The sequence below is a fragment of the Pelophylax lessonae genome, assembly GCF_965119305.1.
Source record: "Pelophylax lessonae genome assembly, chromosome: 8".
NCBI lineage: Eukaryota > Metazoa > Chordata > Amphibia > Anura > Ranidae > Pelophylax > Pelophylax lessonae.
This window is the reverse complement of record NC_138775.1, coordinates 2,175,215-2,197,079: the sequence shown is the minus strand read 5'-3', so window position 1 is coordinate 2,197,079 and position 21,865 is coordinate 2,175,215. Positions and strand designations below refer to the sequence as shown.

The window sequence follows — 21,865 nt, the reverse complement described above, 5'->3', positions numbered from 1 at the left end:
CCACCAACAATATACAAGACAAACATTATACTTCACCTCCCCCGCTTCTCTCATCAACATAATGACAACTTTATATAAAATGTCTCCAAATTTATTACAAATCTTATTTTATACCCAGTGACATCACCACTGAGTCTCTATGCAATGCAGGCAGATCATGGCTGGTGGGAGGAGCCTGTAGATACCTTAGTATACCCGGCGACATCATCACTGGGTCTCTGTGCTCCTCTATGCAATGCCGGCAGATCTTGGCTGGTGGGAGGAACCTGTAGATACCTTAGTATACCCGGCGACATCATCACTGGGTCTCTGTGCTTCTCTTTACCATTCCAGCAGATCATGGCTGGTGGGAGGAGCCTGTACACACCTTTAGATACCTGGCGACATCATCACTTGGTCTCTGTGCTTCTCTATGTAATGGAGGTATATCATGGCTGGTGGGAGGAGCCTGTACACACCTTTATATACCCAGCGACATCATCACTGGGTCTCTATGCTTCTCTTTGCAATTCCAGCAGATCATGGCTGTTGGGAGGAGCCTGTACATACCCTATTTTATACCCAGTGACATCACTGCGTCTCTATGCAATGAAGGCAGATCATGGCTGGTGGGAGGAGCCTGTGCACACCTTAATATACCCAGCGACATCATCACTGGGTCTCTGTGCTCCTCTATGCAATGCAGGCAGATCATGGCTGGTGGGAGGAACCTGCATGGGGCAGTACAAAGCTTACTGAGGACATCCCAGCGCCCGGCCTCAGTACTCCTCTCAAGGGCCCTCAGACTTGATGCATGCAGTGGGAGGAGTTATGCAAATATCTAAACACCATGATGGGTGGAGTGTCTGGAGAAGTGGGCGTTCCTCGCAGGCTGTATTTACATAGGTAACGCCCACATGTGATGCTGAACCTCCATGATTGAAAGAGCTGAAATCCAATGAATGAAAGGGGCGGGGCCAAGGACAGTCAGGCTGGGGAGGAATTAGCGGCACCCCCACATATATTTACGCACACACCGAAACGCGTGGTGCGTTTTTGATTTTACGTGGGTTCGGGGACATTTTCTGAGCATGTTTTGTGCGTAGGACCGCCCATTACAGCAAGATTCACACTTTGTGTGTATTGAGAACACAACGCAAAATCACGCGCTTTCCCATCACGCTCAGAAACGCGTTGCTCGTCAGCTGAAAATGAATGGGCTGCCCTACATGCAACCAGAACAAGAGGTGGGCAGAGGGAAGGCCGCCCCGGGCGCACTGGTTTATTGCAGGGATGGGGGCGCTCTGTGCCAGTGGCTTCTGTTACAAGGCTGACAGTGACATCACTGCTAACCCTAAGGGAAGGGGGGAGGGGTGCAGTTTTTTATTGCATGCGTTCCACTTGAATGCAGGTAAAACGCACGGAAACACGCACACTCGCTGTCGCACCTGTAGGCCGCCCTACGCACAACCTCTGCAAAACACTCCATTGCACCTGCATGGTATGAACAGAGCGATTCGCACTTCGCGGGACGCACTTTGCGTCTTCTGAGCCCGCGGGACTCTCACACCAGGAAACGCACATTTTTGCATGCGTTGGTGGCGCACTTTTTATAAATGTTTTCTTTCATTTCCCTTCATCTCTCTTCCTTCGTCTCTGGGCTGTCCTGTACGCTGCAGTGCGTTTTCTCCCGTTTCCATGCCGCTGTGGTGCAGGAAATCGCAGCTCGCTGTAGGATTATTCGCCGCGCTGCAATGATGTGAATGACGCCGTGGGAATGCGTTTAGAAATGCGTCCCCTTTATCCGGTGTGAATGGGCCCTACGGGGCACACGGAGCTCTTTCTGACCAATGAGATTGGTGCGTTTTTTGGTCCCGGGAAGAAGTCTTGCAGGCGAGGAGGATAGGGGGGGGGGAGGGGGTTTCCTGCAGTCAGGTCACAGCCCAGCAGGTTTAATCCTCTCCCCATCAATGGGGCGGTTGTGCGTTAAGCCGGATTGGCGGTTATATAATGTCAGCTCTCAGGAGGAGGCACATGCACAGCCTTGCGTGAGCTGCTGACGTTTCAGCGATTAACTATTTTCTCGGCTATTTCCACAAACGGCGCTGCCACGCCGAGGTCAGCCGGAAGAGGCCGCCATATTGGAGGGAGAATGTGACAATCGGGGGGGGGGGGGGGGGAATGCACATTTATCATTTTTAATTGAATTTTACTGATTTTTTAAATTCATAGTTTATTTTTTCATATTCTGTGTAATTCTTTATTATTTATAACATTTACATACAAATCTACCAACAATACGACCCCGGCCCCCAGTACACTGCTAATCCCACCCACATTCTAGGTGAGCATGCCTAAATCACACCCACATTACAGGTTGGTCCCGCCCACACTCTCCCATCACTAAATATTGTATGTGGGGACCAGGGCCACTGATAAGGCACTACAAACAGTCCTGTTGTACTGGGTCCAGGCCCCATCAGCTAAACAGGGGGGCCCCTTCAGCTAAATGGGGGGGCCCAGGCCCCATCAACTAAGCAGGGGGGCCCCTTCAGCTAAATGGGGGGGGCCCAGGCCTTATCAGCTAAACAGGGGAGGCCAGACCCCATCAGCTAAGCAGGGGGAGGCCCTTCAGATAAACAGGGGGGGCCCAGACCCTATCAGCTAAACAGGGGGGGGGGCAGTCCTCATCAACTAAACAGGGGGGCCCAGACCCCATCAACTAAACAGGGGGGGGGGCAGTCCTCATCAACTAAACAGGGGGGCCCAGACCCCATCAAATAAACAGGGGGGACCCAGACCCCATCAACTAAGCAGGGGGCCCCCTCAGCTAAATGGGGGGGCCCAGGCCTTATCAGCCAAACAGGGGAGGCCAGACCCCATCAGCTAAACAGGGGGTCTAAGGCCCCATCAAATAAACAGGGGGGCCCAGGCCCCATCAGCTAAGCAGGGGGGCGGGGCCCCTTCAGCTAAACAGGGGGCCCAGGCCTTATCAGCTAAACAGGGGGGATCCAGACCCCATCAGCTAAACAGGGGGGGCCAGGGTAGCTTTATTTTTCATTTCTGCCTAATTTAATAAATGGATTTTACTAGACCACACCCCCATGGCTTAAATTACATTTCCCGGGCCCCATCATCTCAACAGAGGGACTTTTTTTTTTTTTTTTTTTGGTGGGGGCCACTTACCATGCCTATTTTATTGGTCCCACACAGACTCCGCCTCTAAACCCAATTCCTACAATTACTGCACATGTGCGAGAACTGGAATAAAGTCGATCCTGTGATCCCGAGACACGGCATTGGGGGGACAGAGAAAGAAAAAGAGGGGCTGACCAACTCAGGGCAGTTATCATGTATGCAGGCCAAGCTGGCCAGAGAACTAACTGTCATTGGCTGGAGGGGGACCACCCATATAAACACTTCCAGGGGTGCTTACAATGGTCAGGTCAAACCTTTATTCCAGAAGAAATCTGTTGATTTAACTGCTGAAATGATATTACCTGGAACTCGGCTTTAGTTTGTCACTTACAATCGATCTTCTGTTCGCCTTTCCAGCCCATAACATGTGCACATGTGGAAGCAGGGCTGGGACAAGGGATGGGCAGCAGGGACGGTCGCCCTGGGCGCAATGTGCCAGCTGCTTCTGTTACAAGGCTGACAGGAGTATTGACATTGGCATCACTGCTAACCCTAAGGGAAGGAGGGGAGGGGGTGAAGTTTGACATCTTTGCCCTGGGGGCTTGATGACCTTGTCCCGGCACTGTGTGGAAGATTTCAAAACCGCAGGAGCTGTGTGGCCATCCCTATGAAGCAGTCGCAGCCTCTCTGCCAGGGCTCAGGTCACTCGGCCTCTCTGCCAGGGGCTCAGGTCACTCGGCTTCTCTGCCAGGGTTCAGGTCACACGGCCTCTCTGCCAGGGTTCAGGTCACCCGGCCTCCCTGCCAGGGCTCAGGTCACTCAGCCTCCCTGCCAGGGCTCAGGTCACACAGCCTCTCTGCCAGGGCTCAGGTCACACGGCCTCTCTGCCAGGGCTCAGGTCACTCGGCCTCCCTGCCAGGGGCTCAGGTCACACGGCCTCTCTGCCAGGGCTCTGGTCACTCGGCCTCTCTGCCAGGGCTCAGGTCACTCAGCCTCCCTGCCAGGGCTCAGGTCACACAGCCTCTCTGCCAGGGCTCAGGTCACACGGCCTCTCTGCCAGGGCTCAGGTCACTCGGCCTCCCTGCCAGGGGCTCAGGTCACACGGCCTCTCTGCCAGGGCTCTGGTCACTCGGCCTCTCTGCCAGGGCTCAGGTCACACGGCCTCTCTGCCAGGGCTCAGGTCACACGGCCTCTCTGCCAGGGCTCAGGTCACTCGGCCTCCCTGCCAGGGGCTCAGGTCACACGGCCTCTCTGCCAGGGCTCAGGTCACTCGGCCTCTCTGCCAGGGGCTCAGGTCACACGGCCTCTCTGCCAGGGCTCAGGTCACACGGCCTCTCTGCCAGGGCTCAGGTCACTCGGCCTCTCTGCCAGGGGCTCAGGTCACTCGGCTTCTCTGCCAGGGTTCAGGTCACACGGCCTCTCTGCCAGGGTTCAGGTCACCCGGCCTCCCTGCCAGGGCTCAGGTCACTCAGCCTCCCTGCCAGGGCTCAGGTCACACAGCCTCTCTGCCAGGGCTCAGGTCACACGGCCTCTCTGCCAGGGCTCAGGTCACTCGGCCTCCCTGCCAGGGGCTCAGGTCACACGGCCTCTCTGCCAGGGCTCTGGTCACTCGGCCTCTCTGCCAGGGCTCAGGTCACACGGCCTCTCTGCCAGGGCTCAGGTCACACGGCCTCTCTGCCAGGGCTCAGGTCACTCGGCCTCCCTGCCAGGGGCTCAGGTCACACGGCCTCTCTGCCAGGGCTCAGGTCACTCGGCCTCTCTGCCAGGGGCTCAGGTCACACGGCCTCTCTGCCAGGGCTCAGGTCACACGGCCTCTCTGCCAGGGCTCAGGTCACTCGGCCTCTCTGCCAGGGCTCAGGTCACTCGGCCTCCCTGCCAGGGGCTCAGGTCACACGGCCTCTCTGCCAGGGCTCTGGTCACTCGGCCTCTCTGCCAGGGGCTCAGGTCACACGGCCTCTCTGCCAGGGCTCAGGTCACTCGGCCTCTCTGCCAGGGGCTCAGGTCACACGGCCTCTCTGCCAGGGCTCAGGTCACACGACCTCCCTGCCAGGGCTCAGGTCACTCGGCCTCTCTGCCAGGGGCTCAGGTCACACGGCCTCTCTGCCAGGGCTCAGGTCACTCGGCCTCTCTGCCAGGGGCTCAGGTCACACGGCCTCTCTGCCAGGGCTCAGGTCACACGGCCTCTCTGCCAGGGCTCAGGTCACTCTGCCTCCCTGCCAGGGGCTCAGGTCACACGGCCTCTCTGCCAGGGCTCAGGTCACTCGGCCTCTCTGCCAGGGGCTCAGGTCACACGGCCTCTCTGCCAGGGCTCAGGTCACACGGCCTCTCTGCCAGGGCTCAGGTCACACGGCCTCTCTGCCAGGGCTCAGGTCACTCGGCCTCTCTGCCAGGGCTCAGGTCACTCGGCCTCCCTGCCAGGGGCTCAGGTCACACGGCCTCTCTGCCAGGGCTCAGGTCACTCGGCCTCTCTGCCAGGGGCTCAGGTCACTCGGCCTCCCTGCCAGGGGCTCAGGTCACACGGCCTCTCTGCCAGGGCTCAGGTCACTCGGCCTCTCTGCCAGGGGCTCAGGTCACTCGGCCTCCCTGCCAGGGGCTCAGGCACACGGCCTCTCTGCCAGGGCTCAGGTCACACGGCCTCTCTGCCAGGGCTCAGGTCACTCGGCCTCTCTGCCAGGGCTCTGGTCACACGGCCTCTCTGCCAGGGGCTCAGGTCACATGGCCTCCCTGCCAGGGCTCAGGTCACTCGGCCTCTCTGCCAGGGGCTCAGGTCACACGGCCTCTCTGCCAGGGCTCAGGTCACACGGCCTCTCTGCCAGGGCTCAGGTCACTCGGCCTCTCTGCCAGGGCTCAGGTCACTCGGCCTCCCTGCCAGGGGCTCAGGTCACACGGCCTCTCTGCCAGGGCTCAGGTCACTCGGCCTCTCTGCCAGGGGCTCAGGTCACTCGGCCTCCCTGCCAGGGGCTCAGGTCACACGGCCTCTCTGCCAGGGCTCAGGTCACTCGGCCTCTCTGCCAGGGGCTCAGGTCACTCGGCCTCCCTGCCAGGGGCTCAGGTCACACGGCCTCTCTGCCAGGGCTCAGGTCACTCGGCCTCTCTGCCAGGGCTCTGGTCACACGGCCTCTCTGCCAGGGCTCAGGTCACACGGCCTCTCTGCCAGGGCTCAGGTCACTCGGCCTCTCTGCCAGGGCTCTGGTCACACGGCCTCTCTGCCAGGGGCTCAGGTCACATGGCCTCCCTGCCAGGGCTCAGGTCACACGGCCTCTCTGCCAGGGCTCAGGTCACTCGGCCTCTCTGCCAGGGCTCAGGTCACATGGCCTCCCTGTCAGGGCTCAGGTCACACGGCCTCTATGCCAGGGCTCAGGTCACACGGCCTCTCATGGACTTCGAAGCCATCCTTGTCCATGCAAAACTTTCATTGCGCTTATGGGAAGGACTGTGGCCCACCAATCTGTGACATGCACCACTGAGAGTTTGAATGGCACCAACAATGGGGAACAATTCCTCCCAATGACACCAAGGCTGGGGTCCAATGACACCAACAATGGGGCACAATTCCTCCCAATGACACCAAGGATGGGGTCCAATGGCACCAACAATGGGGCACAATTCCTCCCAATGACGCCAAGGATGGGACCCAATGACACCAACAATGGGGCACAATTCCTCCCAATGACACCAAGGATGGGGCCCAATGGCACCAACAATGGGGCACAATTCCTCCCAATGACGCCAAGGATGGGACCCAATGACACCAACAATGGGGCACAATTCCTCCCAATGACACCAAGGATGGGACCCAATGACACCAACAATGGGGCACAATTCCTCTCACTTACACCCACAATAGGGTGCAATTACTCTCACTAAAACAAACAATGGGGCAATATTTTTGCCCCTGACGTTGGGACATTTTCTACTCCCACTGGGCACAGTCCCCCCCCCCCCCCCCCCCAAGGTCTGAAGGACAGTAAACTGGCCCTTTGTATAGACAGTTTGGAGACCCGTGCTATAGAGGGATGTTCTTTGTTCAGATTTCATGTCTGAGGGTTACACCCACTTACAATTTATTCATTTTGCTATTTTATAGAAATAGTTTCATTGTGATTTATTGTATTATTAGTGTTTATTGCAGAGGTCGCGGGTGCGCAGCACATGGATCTTTTTCCTTTACATAATGTGTGACATGAATGACGATTTATTTTCTTTGTTTCTTTTTTTTGGCCAATGTCTGGACTCGTATTTTAATTGTGGGGTTGTGAATTGGTTGTATATATAGATTTTATTGCCCGTGTTCTGGGTGTACAGTACATGTACAGTACATTTCTTATTTTCTATCTTACATAATCTATCACAAGGTGGTAATTAATCCGCATTATCAACTTTCCTTGTTTGTTTCTTCTTTGCAAACTTTTTTTTTTTTTTCTTATTGGCTCATCTGTGGCCCAGTTACCCCTCCCAGTCTGCGGCATTGCTCCTGTAATGTGATGGTTCCCTCCCTGCAGGCTCATGGTGTCCCCGTGACTGTGTGTCTCCTGCCTCCTCCTGTCCTCCCCACACCCCAGCACTGGGGACAGATGCAGGCAGCATTGAAGGGCACGTGAGCTTCATATGACAGGAACAGCATCTGGCTCACTTGGCATTGGGTGTGCTGCTGTCACAGGGAGGGACACACCACTCCCCCCCCCCCCCCCTTCCACCAGTGCAAAACATCCCCTCCCACCCATTTAACCAGAAGCTGGAGCTGCTAAAACCATCAGAACTAGCTAAAGGCAGAGAGGAGCTCACACACATCAACTCCTGAGCCTGTGCACCTGGACCGTCACCTGTGCACCCCTTCCAAACCAGCCCCCCACTTTATGGACATAGCACCCTACCGGCTACTCACATAGCACCTTACCGGCTACTCACATAGCACCTTACCGGCTACCTACATAGCACCTTACCGGCTACCTACATAGCACCTTACCGGCTACTCACATAGCACCCTACCGGCTACTCACATAGCACCCTACCGGCTACCAACGTAGCACCTTACCGGCTACCTACATAGCACCTTACCGGCTACCCCCAAGGAACTAAAGTCTCATCGTCTGGGCATGGACAGAGTCACCAGCAGCCAGCCTCCACCACCCTGTCTGGACAGATCCTTGTCTGGGTAAGTCCCTTGCTTGTGTCTGGAATGCTAAAAAACATCATCCTGAGAATAAAAAGGATTTCTCCACATATGTCTCCCCTGCAGCAGAACCCTAGGGGTGCCCATCCATTCCAGATAGGTTCCCCTCTTAGCAGAACCCCAAGGGTGCCCATCTAGATAAGTCTCCCCCGAAGCAGAACCCTAGGGGTGCCCATTCAGATAGGTCTCCCCGAAGCAGAACCCTAGGGGTGCCCATCCATATAGGTCTCCCACAAAGCAGAACTCTATGAGTGCCCATCCAGATAGGTCTTCCGCTAAACAGAACCCTGGGGGGTGCCCATCCAGATAGGTCTTCCCCTAAACAGAACCCCAGGGGTGCCCATTCAGATAGGTCTTCCCTGCAGCAGAACCCTAGGGGTGGAAGTACAGATAGGTCTCCCTCTAAGCAGAATCCCAGGGGTGCCCATCCAGATAGGTCTCCCTCTAAGCAAAACCCCAAGGGTGCCCATTCTGATTGGTCTCCCCCAAAGCAGAACCCTAGGGGTGCCCATCCAGATAGGTCTCCCCTGCAGCAGAACCCCAGGGGTGCCCATCCAGATAGGTCTCCCCCGTAGCAGAACCCCAGATGTGCCCATCAATAAAATACAACTGCCATGAAATCAGCGGGCACCGCCAAAGACGACAGACTCCCAAAGAATAGTCACCATCTGCCCACAATTCCCAGGGGCAGCCCGGGGTCGGGGAGATTTTATCCTGATTTTTTAAAAGTGGCGAGAGTTGGCACCATCATTATCCTTCTTCATTTCTGATTAAAGAGCCTTTGAATTATTTATATTTAGAGCAGAACTGAAAATGCAGACAGTCCTATTTTGAGTTTATTTTGGATATTAATATAAAAAAAAAAATATATAAATGTAAATTGTTTTATTGTTTGGGTATTATTACTGAAGATATAAATGTGAATATTTTTTATTGTTGGGATATTATTATTACAGATATAAATGTGACTATTTTTATTATCGGGGTATTAATATTAAATATTTAAAGGTAAATATGTTTTATTGTTGGGATATTATTATTCAATAATAAAAATAAATGTGAATATTTTTATTATTGGGGTATTAATATTACTTTTTTAAAGTAAATATTTTTTATTGTTGGGGTATCATTATTATGGATATAAATGTGATTTTTTTTTATTATTGGTGTTTTAAAAGTAAATATTTAAAGATAATTTTTTTTATTTTTAGGGTATTATTATTAATATTAATTAGGGTTTTAATATTAAAGATTTAATGGTATTTATTATTGAAGTTCACTTTACCTAATAATATTAAAGAATTCAAATGTAAATGTTTTTTTTTTTTATAATAATATTATTATTGATAATATGAAAATATTTAAGAATGGAATTATAAATACTTCTATTGTTCCGGAAGTTCCTCTGGCATAATATTATATAGCAGCAGAATTGAACAATGTAAATATTTGATAAATGTTACTTTGTGCTATTAATATTTCCTTTAAAAAGAAACATTTATTATGCAAATCCTTTAATATTACATTCTTGTGAGCGGTCAGAATCTGGTGCCTGATGATTGACAGGTGTGTGAGATGATTGACAGGTGTGTGAGATGATTGACAGGTGTGTGAGATGATTGACAGGTGTGTGAGATGATTGACACGCCGGTTCAGCAGACGGCGTTCCTGGAAATGCATTTTGCGTTTGTGGCTGCGCAAGGCTTTGCATATAAAATGTCAGAATAATCGCAGGCCGATGTCAGGAAGTTTCTGTTGCGGTGAATGTTGTGTCTCCCTCTGACCTCGTGTTGTCACTCTTTTCAGGATGGAATTTTCTCACATGTACCCCGTCTTCAAATCCCGGAAAGCAATGAAGAGGTGCGACGACGGCAGCAAGGTACGCCACGCTCCGCGCTCTGCGCTCCGCAAATGTGCCAAGGAATCCATGTAGGGAGTCAGCATCTTAATTTAGAAAGTTCAGTGTAGACGGATCTGCAAAACCTAATTCTGTCCCTGCTTGACTTATCACAGCACCCCTCATCTTATCACATGCACCCCTCATCTTTTCACACGCACCCCTCATCTTATCACAGCACCCCTCATCTTATCACAGCACCCCTCATCTTATCACACCCCTCATCTTATCACATGCACCCCTCATCTTATCACAGCACCCCTCATCTTATCACATGCACCCCTCATCCTTTAACACGCACCCCTAATCTTATCACACGCACCCCTCATCTTATCACATGCACCCCTCATCTTATGACACGCACCCCTCATCTTATAACATGCACCCCTCATCTTTTGACACGCACCCCTCATCTTATCACAGCACCCCTCATCTTATCACAGCACCCCTCATCTTATCACACACACCCCTCATCTTATCACACACACCCCTCATCTTATCACACCCCTCATCTTATCACACGCACCCCTCATCTTATCACACCCCTCATCTTATCACACGCACCCCTCATCTTATCACACCCCTCATCTTATCACACACACCCCTCATCTTATCACACACACCCCTCATCTTATCACACGCACCCCTCATCTTATCACACGCACCCCTCATCTTATCACACACACCCCTCATCTTATCACACGCACCCCTCATCTTATCACACGCACCCCTCATCTAAACAGATTTAATAGATGTGATCAACATAATGATCATTAGATTAAATGTATTTCATCTATACATTCCCTGTGTAGCACTTTGTAGCATTGTCTGTGAAATATTCATATTATTAATCACACTCATTGTGATATTTGATATGAATGGCTTCATTGTACTCTTTTTATTCATTTTTCTTGTTGCTGTCAGTTTATTCATTTATTACATTTTATGATTAGTTGATATTTTTGGTGCTGTGTGTGTACAGTGCGTGTACAGTACATTCTGTACCTGTGTGGCGTGGCGTCTCCGCACGTTCCTCTGCACGCCCCCTCCGCGCTGTACAGATCAGAGGCCGCTCACGTGTACTCTCACATGTAGGCTGCATGCACGGCTGCAGACCGGCCCCCAGGGGGCAGCGTGCGCCGTCTCAGGGACTGCCAATAGGCTGAGTGTATTATTATACAGGATTTATTTATTATTATTATTTTACAGAGTTTATATTATTATTTATATCATTATATGGGATTTATATCTTATTATTATTATTATTATAATACAGGATTTATATCGTATTATTATACAGGATTTATATGTTATTATATGGGATTTATATTATTATTATTATATGGGATTTATATTATTATTATTATACGGGATTTATATAATATTATTATTATTATACGGGATTTATATATTATTATACGTGATTTATATGTTATTATTATATGGGATTTATATTATTATTATTATTATACAGGATTTATATATTATTATACGGGATTTATATGTTATTATACGGGATTTATATTATTATAATTATACGGGATTTATATTTTATTATTATTATTATTATACGGGATTTATATATTATTATACGGGATTTATATTATTATTATTATTATACAGGATTTATATATTATTATACGGGATTTATATTATTATTTTTATACGGGATGTATTTGGCGCCAGCAGTTTGCGCCGCGCTTTACAATATAAAGGGGAAGTACAATGACAATAGAGGTGGATTGAGAGTATAAAAGGGAACTCTGCTGTCTTTTCGCAGGACACCTACAAGCTGCCGCACCGACTTATCGAGAAGAAGCGCAGAGATCGCATCAATGAATGCATATCGCAGCTGAAGGATTTGCTGCCGGAGCACCTCAAACTGACGGTGAGTCAATCAGGCGCTGGCGTTTTGGCTAAATGCGACCCTTATAAATGATTTGGCGGCGCGGCTCGTCGGGAATGAAATTGTTTTCACAATAATCGCATCACATGCCTCCATGCCGGCTTCATGTGACAGCCATGAGACGCTCTGCATGCATGTGACAACCACGGGGGGAAAGCGAGGAGAATTTGGAAACAAACGGAAGGCCCATGTGACCGAATGTTTGCTCAGCAATAGTTACATAATTCCAAGAGTTGTCAGTCTATGAGGGCGGCGCACCAGCAGGGTGGTCCCACTGAGGGCTCGGAATATTTCAGAGTAGAAGAGACAAACAACGACTGCGTGTGAGACGCTGAGTTTGCGGCAATGTTGTGCCATTTTTTATGTCGGGGACCCTGATGGTGAGATTCCGGGTTCCAGCCAATCAGCACGGTCCTTACAAACCCAAATTATAGAAGCGCATCTCAGTGTTCTGAATGTACAAAACAGCTCAGCAGAGGCATGCGGGATTATTAATAAATGTGCAATTTTTTTTTAAATAACTCCCCGGTGATCCTGCCATGAAGGTCCTCATTCAGGCACTTCCTGTTATGGGGTGACAACTGTCTCCTGAGTGCGCTCCTACGTTGTCACCCTTTACTTGGTCCCCTGGAGGTGGCTACAAGCAGCTACTCTGAGGCACATTGTGGCGGCGTGGTCCCCTGTGGTCACTATCAGGAAGCCAGTCCAGAGCAATGATGTGCAGAGAGTAACTGTAGACAGGAAGTGGGTGGAAGAGGACGCAGGAGATCAGCAGCACTGAAAACAGTATTTTGTGTAAAGAAAAAGGCAGTTGCTTATAATACCAAAAATAGGAACTCCCACTTCTCCATTCACCCATCAAGGCATTTTGATATTTGCGTATCTCCTTCCAAAAGCCCACCCACTGCTTGCACCAAGACTGAGGGCTCTGCAGAGGAGTACTGATGCCAGGGGCTGGGATGTTTTCAGGAAGCTCTATACAGCCCCTCCCACCAGTCATGATCTGCCTGCATTGCATAGATAAGCACAGAGACCCAGTGATCTCAAGATAAGGCTTGTAATGAAAATGGAACAAAATATTGGCATCCTGAGGGGGGAGAAACCAGGGAAGGAGAAATAAAAGCAGATTATTCTTCAGATTTACCTTCTGAGTGGAGTTGGCCATCATAGTCCTCCTAGTGTGTCCTGCTAGCTGTATTGTGCAACATACATAACATACAATATATAATATACAATACATCATATACAACACATAATATACAATATACAATACATAACATACAATATACAATATACAATACATAATATACAATATACAATACATAATTACATAATATACAATGTTTCTGTGTCACCTGGAATTGTTACATAGGAGAAGAGTTTGTGGCTCTGAGTCACTCTCCTTTCACTGGAATCCAGTCTGGCTGTACATCAAAATCTGTAGACGGATCTCTGTAGACGGATCTCTGTAGACGGATCTCTGTAGACGGATCTCTGTAGACGGATCTCTGTAGACGGATCTCTGTAGACGGATCTCTGTAGACGGATCTCTGTAGACGGATCTCTGTAGATGGATCTCTGTAGATCTCTGTAGACGGATCTCTGTAGATCTCTGTAGATGGATCTCTGTAGATCTCTGTATATTTATATTATTTATTATTAATCACACGTACTTATATAGCGCTGTCAATTTACACAGCATTTACATATACAGTATATTGTACATTCACATCTATGTAAATGGATCTTTGTAGACAGATCTCTGTAGATCTCTGTAGATGGATGTCTGTAGATCTCTGTAGAGGAATCTCTGTAGATGGATCTCTGTATATCTCTGTAGATAGATCTCTGTTGATGGATCTCTGTAGATCTCTGTTGATGGATCTCTGTAGATGGATCTCTGTAGATGGATCTCTGTATATCTCTGTAGATAGATCTCTGTTGATGGATCTCTGTAGATCTCTGTTGATGGATCTCTGTAGATCTCTGTAGATGGATCTCTGTAGATCTCTGTTGATGGATCTCTGTAGATGGATCTCTGTAGATCTCTGTAGAGGAATCTCTGTAACTCTTCCCCTTCTTCTCTGTCTTGCAGACCCTGGGACATCTGGAGAAAGCCGTGGTCCTGGAGCTGACACTCAAACACGTCCAGTCCTTGTCCAGCTTGATAGAGCAGCAGCAACAACAGATCCTGAACCTCCAGAATGGTGAGTGGCCCTCCATGTTCTGATATTTCCGGAGAAGAATGTGTTATCTGGTGACAGGAAATTGGCAGAAAAGAGAAGTGAGATTTGTATCACAGTTTGAAACATAATAGAAATCGTTTTTCCACTCTGCACTCATGCTGCCATTGCTGAGTAATCTGCAGTAGAAAATGAATTTATTGGCAGGGGTCGGAAGCTCTGGACACTGCTCTGTGCTGGCCTGCCGGGATCCCAGAGGTCATTTTTTGAGAAGTTAAAGTGTGACTCCGGTCTCCTGCTTATTTTCATGTGACAACCCCACATCCATTAAAGTCCTAGTTTATGGGTGGGCGGCACCCCCTTCTACCCTGTTGTAATATATGTGATCTAATTTGAGGATGCGGATGTGGGATGTTGTTTCTAGAACTGATACACCTAAATAGTTGTGTATCCAGTCTCCTGCAGAGCAGTGCACAGCAGCCCAGTAGGACAGGCGCCGATCCAAATGCTCTGCAAAGCAGCCAACAGCTGGAGCGGTCCTTGTCCAGTTCAAAGGATCCTACAATAGGAGCGCACATTCCATTGGAATCCACTTCACTGCATTCAATCATAGTCACAGCAGTCCATGGCACTGCTATGGGGCCCAGGAGCACAGGGGGCCCCCAGCTATCTATGAATGCAGATAATACAATTCCTATGCAATCTATGCGTATTCTGTATCACTAACTGCCTGTGCCCCATTGCTGGTGTAACTGGGAGGAATTGTGCCCCATTATTGGTGTAACTGGGAGGAATTGTGCTCCATCATTGGTGTAACTGGGAGAAATTGTGCCCCTTCACTAGTCTCAGTGGGTGGGGGGGGGGGGGGGGAATTAAGCCCATTGTTGGTATCAGTTGATGAAATAGTGCCCCATGGGAATAAAGCAAGCAAAGGGCCTCATCTGGCCCTCGGGCTGCAGTTTGGAGACCACTGTTGTAGAGGGTTCTACGTAGACATTTGCCTGTTGGGAAGGTTGGTTGATGTTCTTCAGCTCATTTGCTTTTTCTTCTTCCAGGTTACTCCTCTGATGGTAACAGATCTTCGGGCGATGAAATGTTCCGTTCCGGGTTCCAGTTGTGCGCGGAGGAAGCCCTGAGGTTCCTAAAAGGTGGAGAGAAACGTGAGCTTGTGGCGCATCTGCACCGTGTGGCCTCTGATCTCAACCACGCCACCCCTGAAGCCACCAAAATCAGCGAGAAGCCCAGACCTAAGGCGCAAGCTGCCAACTGCGTCCCAGTAATCCGCCGAGCCGCCCCCCTCTGCTCCGGGGAACAGAGTGGTACAGATACAGACACTGACAGCGGGTATGGAGGAGAGGTGGACAAGGCAGAGGGAGCTCTGGAACAGGGAGGTGCCCTGAAGGAAGGAAAAAGCACCCCCATGGTTCTGGACAGGCTTATTAAACAAGAACAAGAGGAGATTCCAAAAAAGAGGCCAAGGATTGAGGCCACAGAGGATGAGACCAGGATCAGCAACGATGACCTGTCTGTGATGGGACCTTACCCAAATCACCCACCTTTTTGCCTTCCCTTTTATTTTATACCCCCCTCTGCCTCAGCCTATATGCCCATGCTGGAAAAATGCTGGTACCCCGGGTCTATGCCAATGCTGTATCCCAATTTGGCACAATCAGGTCTGCTGAACCAAGACCGAATGCCACCGATTCACTCCCCACCATCCATACATGCCATGGACTCCTCGGCCCTCTTACAAGCCCTTAAACAGGTACCAGCTGTAGGTGCAGATGCCAAGGACTGACTGTAAGTGGTCACAGAAGCATGGATGTGCAGAAAACCACTTCAAGGACTCTTAGGCCACCAAACAAGACTGCTTACATCCACCTGTACTTGAAGAGGAACCGAGGTGGAGTGAGGCCGTTCCTGTAGGTTCTAGGAGTCAGGCAGGTGTCGAGGTGCCACATCTTGTGGCCGTTGTCGTAGAGTCTGCCCACGTGGTACAGGTTGGAGTCCTCAAGGATGTGGAGATATCTTTTAGAAGAGCAAGGACGGTTGCCACTTTTAAAACCAAATAAAAGAGTGGTAGCCAAGGACTAACCATCGACGATACCAGACGGGCAGCCAAGACTCTGCCGTTGGTCTTCTTCTGCTGTAATTCTCTGAGATGGTCTGAGGTTCTGAAGGTCACCAAAGCCAACTTCATTCTCAGTATTCTAAGACCTTCTCAACGTTGAAGAACCTTTCCTTCAGCACTGAACTTAAAGAGGCTTTGAGGAAAAAAAATAAAAAAACACTCAGAAGGGCCCCTGAGGGCAGCTGTGGCCCCTGAGGGCAGCTGTGGCCCCTGATGGCGGGGCTGGAGGTTCCAGAAGTTATTAAAGCACTTTAAATCTTCTCTCCTGGATACCCCCTCTTCCATGGCTCTAGGAGAGCAGAGCAAGAAAATATTTTTCAGAAAACAAATAAATCTATTTTGTGAATCGCTGCTGTTTTCTTTTTCTTTGCCGTATAGAAATGTTAATCTGTGCCAAAAATAGTTTACCGAAAATCTAAATATAAAACATCTAAAAAAGTTTTTTATGACATTTATAAATGGGTCAATTTCCTAGGACCAAACAGACCAAATACAAATCATAATCCCCATTGTACGAGACTTCCCAGGATAGAAATACCTTTACCTGCCAGGTATAAGTGGCCCCAACTGTCATTCCTCTGGCCGTTCAGGAACTGCTAGGTATGTGTGGCCCCAACTGCCTTTTCCCTGGCCACTAAGGAACTGCCATGTATGTGTAACTAAGCCCCCCAACTGTCATTCCTTTGGCCATTCAGAAACTGCCATTTATGTGTAAACAAGCCCCCTCCCCAACTGTCATTACTCTGGCCACTCAGGAACTGCCGTGCATATATAACAGTGTTAATTTAGTCAACTAAAACTGACTAAAATGTTTCCGTCGACTAAATTAACACAATTTTAGTTGACTAAAATACGACTAAAAGTAAAATGGCATTTTAGTCAAAAGACTATAACTAAAACTAAATCGAGATTTGCTTCCAAAATGAACACTGGTGCATGCTCGAAGCTTAATACCATAAATAATAAGATATTAGATTTTTCACTCCAGGACCAGCAGTAGTATATAATGTGTTTGGAAATTGTAGAGAAATGCTTAAATAATGCATTACAAATTACAATTCAACTACACCCATTCCATTATAGATGACTAAAATGAGTTTTAGTCGACTAAAATGTACTGGAATTTTAGTCGACTAAATACGACTAAAACTAAAACACTTGCAGAAGACTAAAATGGGACTAAAACTAAAATGCCATTTTAGTCCTAAGACTAAGACTAAGACTAAATTGAAATTTGCTGCCAAAATTAACACTGATGTATAACTAAGCTCCCCAACTGTCATTCCTCTGGCTAGCCAGGAACTGCCATGCACGTGCACCTAAGCCCCCAACTATCATTCCTCTGGTCACTTAGGAACTGCCAGGTATGTGTGGCCCCAACTGTTAGTCCTCTGGCCACTCAAGAACTGCCATGTATGTATAACTAAGTGCTCCAACTGTCATTCCTCTGGCCATTAAGGAACTGTCTGGTATGTGCAGACCCAACTGTTATTCCTCTGGCCAGTCAGCAACTGCCATGTACATGTAACTTAGCTCCCAACTGTCATTCCTCTGTTGGATATGTGTGTCCCCATTTTTCATTCCTCCGGCCACTCAGGAACTGCCAGGTATATGTAGCCCCAACTGTCATTACTATGGCCATTTAGGAACTGCCATATACGTGTACCTGAGCTCCCAACTGTCATTCCTCTGGCCATTTAGGAACTGCCATGTACGTGTACCTAAGCTCCCAACTGTCATTCCTCTGGTAATTCAGGATTTGCCATGTACGTGTACCTAAGCTCCCAACTGTCATTCCTCTGGTAATTCAGGATTTGCCATGTACGTGTACCTAAGCTCCCAACTGTCATTCCTCTGGCCATTTAGGAACTGCCATGTACGTGTACCTAAGCTCCCAACTGTCATTCCTCTGGCCAGCCAGGAACTTCCAGATATGTGTGAACCCCACTGTAGTTTCTGTGGCCCCTCGGGATCTCTCATTGAATGGGGGGGGGGGGGGGGTCCTGCAGTGAGGGGATTTAGGTTCTCAATAACAAAGAGAAACGTTTCAGAGAGAAGCACAGAGGAAGGTTTGAAAGTGTTGATGATCCCTGATTGGATGACGTAACTTTCTGAAGAACAATGTATCATAATCAGTTGTCATTGTTGCTTTTTTCTCTCATAGTATTCAGTTTTTACCGTTTTGCGTAGTTTTTCCCATCTCTGAAACCTTCCAGCGTTGGCGGCACGTCGTCCCTCTGGACTGCTTTCCAGTGCACCGCGTCTGCACCACCACCTGTAGCCTCCTCCAGGGGCAGATGTGACGGGGTGATAATGTCATTGGAAGACAGTTGTCACCCCATCACATATATGGTGACTGTCATTGTAAAGGTTGTGTTCAGTCTTTATGTAAATCTGCAGCTTTCATTGTAATGCTCCGCGGTGATCCTCCCATAAAGGTCCTCCTTCAGATTTAGGCTGACGAGCGTCTCCCAGCTGTGCTGCACAGGGCACCTGAGACAGGGGAACCACAAGCAGACGTGTCCCCATGCATTGTCACCATCAGCGAGCCGGGCCAGCGCAGTGATTTCTTGTCCAACGCAGCAAGTGCATGGAAGTGGCTGCAAAAGACTGCAGGAGATCAGCAGAACAATTTAAAAAAAGGATGAAAGAAATGGCAGTTGGTTATGAAATGTGAGTGCTTTAGCAAAGTACATCACCTTAAATTTGAACGAAACGAAATCTTTTTTAACCACTTCCCACCCAAGGACATGCCCGTACATCCTGGTGCCGTTATTTGCAGCCAGCGATTCTCTGCAAATCAGAAGTGATCTGAGTGGCTAATTAGCCACTCAATCACTTCTGCTGGTGGGGGGTGGGGTTAGGTCCCACCCCTCTCCTGACACCCCCCCCCCCTTGCCGCCACCTCTCCAGGGTTCTCTGGTCCCATGGCGGTGCGGCCGGTGGCACTGGCAATGGCTGCCTGGGACAGAGAGAGAGGAACTGACGTCATTCCCCTCTCTCTGTAACCCTGGAAACCTGGAGTGACGAGTATTCATCAGTTCCGCCCCTTTCTTTACCTGGCCACCAGCGGCAAGAGAAGCAGCCCATTGGACCAATCTCGGTCTGAGTGGCTGCATGGGGGTCAGAGGAGAGATTTGGGGTCTAATAGACCCCAAATCTCTCCATAAAGAGGACCTGTCACGGCCCATGCTATCAGAAGAGATGTTGTTCATCCCTTGTGATAGCAATAAAGTTTGTACAAAAAAAGTTAAAAAAAGTGTAAAAAATTATTTTTTTTTGTATAAAATAAATAAATAATAATAATAATAAAAAAAATGTAAAGCGCTCCGTCCCATGGTGGTTATGCGCAAATGAGAACACATATGTTACTCCCGCACACATATGTAAATGGTGATCGCACCGCACATGTGAGGTATTGTCGCGAACGTCAGAGCGAGAGCAAGAATTCTACCCCCAGACCTCCTGTGCCTCTCTAAACTGGTAACCTGTAAGGTGTTTTATGTGTCGCCTTTGGAGAATTTTAGGCACCGTAATTTGCCGCTATTCCACGGACAGACACAATGTTAAAGTGTGACATGTTAGATATTTATTTACTCAACGTGACATCTTTCACATTATACAAAAAAATTAGGTTAACTTTACTGTTGGTTTTTTTTTTCATGAACGTGCTTTTTTTTCCAATAAAAATTGCGTTTGAAAAACCGCTGCGCAAATACCGTGTGACATAAAAAATTGCAACACCCGCCATTTTATTCTCTAGGGTCTCATATATATATAAAACGTTTGGGGGTTCTAAGTAATTTTCTAGCAAAAAAAAGTAGATTTTTACACGTAGAAGCGAAGTGTCCAAATAGGCCTGGGAAGAAGGGGGTTAATGGGGGGTTATAACCCCGGTCCATTTTTTGCCATCTGTGTCCCATAGCGGAGATTTACCTTCACTTCCTGTCCCATCGCCAAACAGGAAGTGAGGGGAAATCCCTGCAAATTAAGGGAATTCCTTGGGGACCCCGCCAGATCCCCAGAACTAGTGTCCCCATTGGAAGATTTCCCCTCTATTACTTTTCTGGAGGACAACTCAAAGTTTGGGATTTTCTTCCACTTTCGGTGATAACGAGAAACAGAGAGAGAGAGAATCTCCCTAATGGGGACACAGACAGCAATAAAAACTGACAGGGGGTCTCACCCCCCCCCCCCCCCTCTATCCAACTCTGAAAAAAGAGTTAAATTAGCACTTGCCGAGCAGCCGCCGCAGTTATATGGCGGCAGGGAGCGATCCTGGGGGTGCGCACGCCAACTCGCCAGCACGGAAGCCGATCCACACCGCCTGGCAGCCGCGATCGCTCCCCGTGAAGAGAGAATGGCGGTCTGTTGTTGTAAACACTGCAGACCATTCTCTCAGGAATCAATACAGAGCTCCTCCTATTTAGGATCACAGGTCTCTGTGTTGATTTCACAAGCCCATCCCCCGTACAGTTAGAAAGCACCCCCTAGGCTCACACTTAACCCTTTGATCACCCCTGGATTAACCTCTTCCCTGCCAGTGTCATTATTACACTGATGAGTGATTACTGTAGTAATGTCACTGGTCCCCCCAAAAATGTCAGTCAGGGGTCCGATCTGTCCGCCGCAATGTCGCAGTCCCGCTAAAAATCGCTGAACGCCGCCATTACTAGTAAAATAAATAAATAAATAAAAATGACAAAAATCTTTCCCCTAGTTTGTAGACGCGATAACTTTTGTGCAAACCAATCAAAATACACTTATTGGTATTTATTTTTTTTTTTTTTACCAAAAATATGTAGCAGAATACAAATTGGCCTAAAATGATGAATAAAATTAGATTTTTATATATATTGTTTTTTTTTTTTTTTTTTTCAGAATTGTTTTTATAGTGCAAAAAATACAAATCGCAGAGGTGATCAAATACCACCAGAAGAAAGTTCTGTTTTTGGGGGGGAAAAAGACATAAATTTTATTTGGGTACAGCGTCGCACGACCGCGTAATTGTCAGTTAAAATTAACGCAGTGCTGAATTGCAAAAAATGGCCTGGTCATTAAGGGGGAAAATCCTTCCGGTCCAGAAGTGGTTAAATTGAATAGGCAGTAATGGCAAACGTAATATATTAACCCCTTTAAGACAGTCGGAGGTATTTAGTAGGAGGCATGCGAAATTTTTGAAGTTGTAATTTATTGTCACAATTTTTTGGAAAATGAAGAAATTATTTATTTTTAAAAAACTTTTTTAAATACTGTCACCACTGTCACCAGTGCAGGGACATCATATGACTGGTGTGGTGGTGTTCGGGGACACTGACTGGTGACACTATGTAAAAAAAAAAAAAAAAAAAAGTTTTTTTTTTCTTTTTTTTTATTACATTTCTTTTTCTTTTTTTTTTTGTTTGTTTTCGTTTTTTTTAACATATAGTGAGCAGATTTATAGTGTTACCATAGAAAC

At 48.3% G+C, this 21,865-nt stretch overlaps 1 protein-coding gene across 1 annotated transcript; it reads left to right on the top strand.

Moving 5' to 3' along the window:
- The first annotated feature begins 8,124 nt into the window (after nt 1–8,124).
- On the top strand, nt 8,125–16,586 carry BHLHE40 (basic helix-loop-helix family member e40). Its single transcript, XM_082265070.1, has 5 exons — nt 8,125–8,272; nt 10,097–10,169; nt 11,968–12,075; nt 14,189–14,300; nt 15,332–16,586. The coding sequence occupies exons 1-5, from the start codon at nt 8,214–8,216 to the stop codon at nt 16,072–16,074; spliced, it is 1,095 nt and encodes a 364-aa protein (XP_082121196.1). The 5' UTR covers nt 8,125–8,213; the 3' UTR covers nt 16,075–16,586.
- Nucleotides 16,587–21,865: the final 5,279 nt, after the last annotated feature.

What these genes read in the sequence shown, in the direction of transcription:
- BHLHE40 (XM_082265070.1), top strand. Translation starts at nt 8,214, where the DNA reads ATGGACAGAGTCACCAGCAGCCAGCCTCCACCACCCTGTCTGGACAGA. An exon ending in CGGAGCACCTCAAACTGACG is followed by an intron (nt 12,076 to 14,188) that starts GTGAGTCAATCA and finishes TCTGTCTTGCAG; the next exon opens with ACCCTGGGACATCTGGAGAA. An exon ending in GATCCTGAACCTCCAGAATG is followed by an intron (nt 14,301 to 15,331) that starts GTGAGTGGCCCT and finishes TTCTTCTTCCAG; the next exon opens with GTTACTCCTCTGATGGTAAC.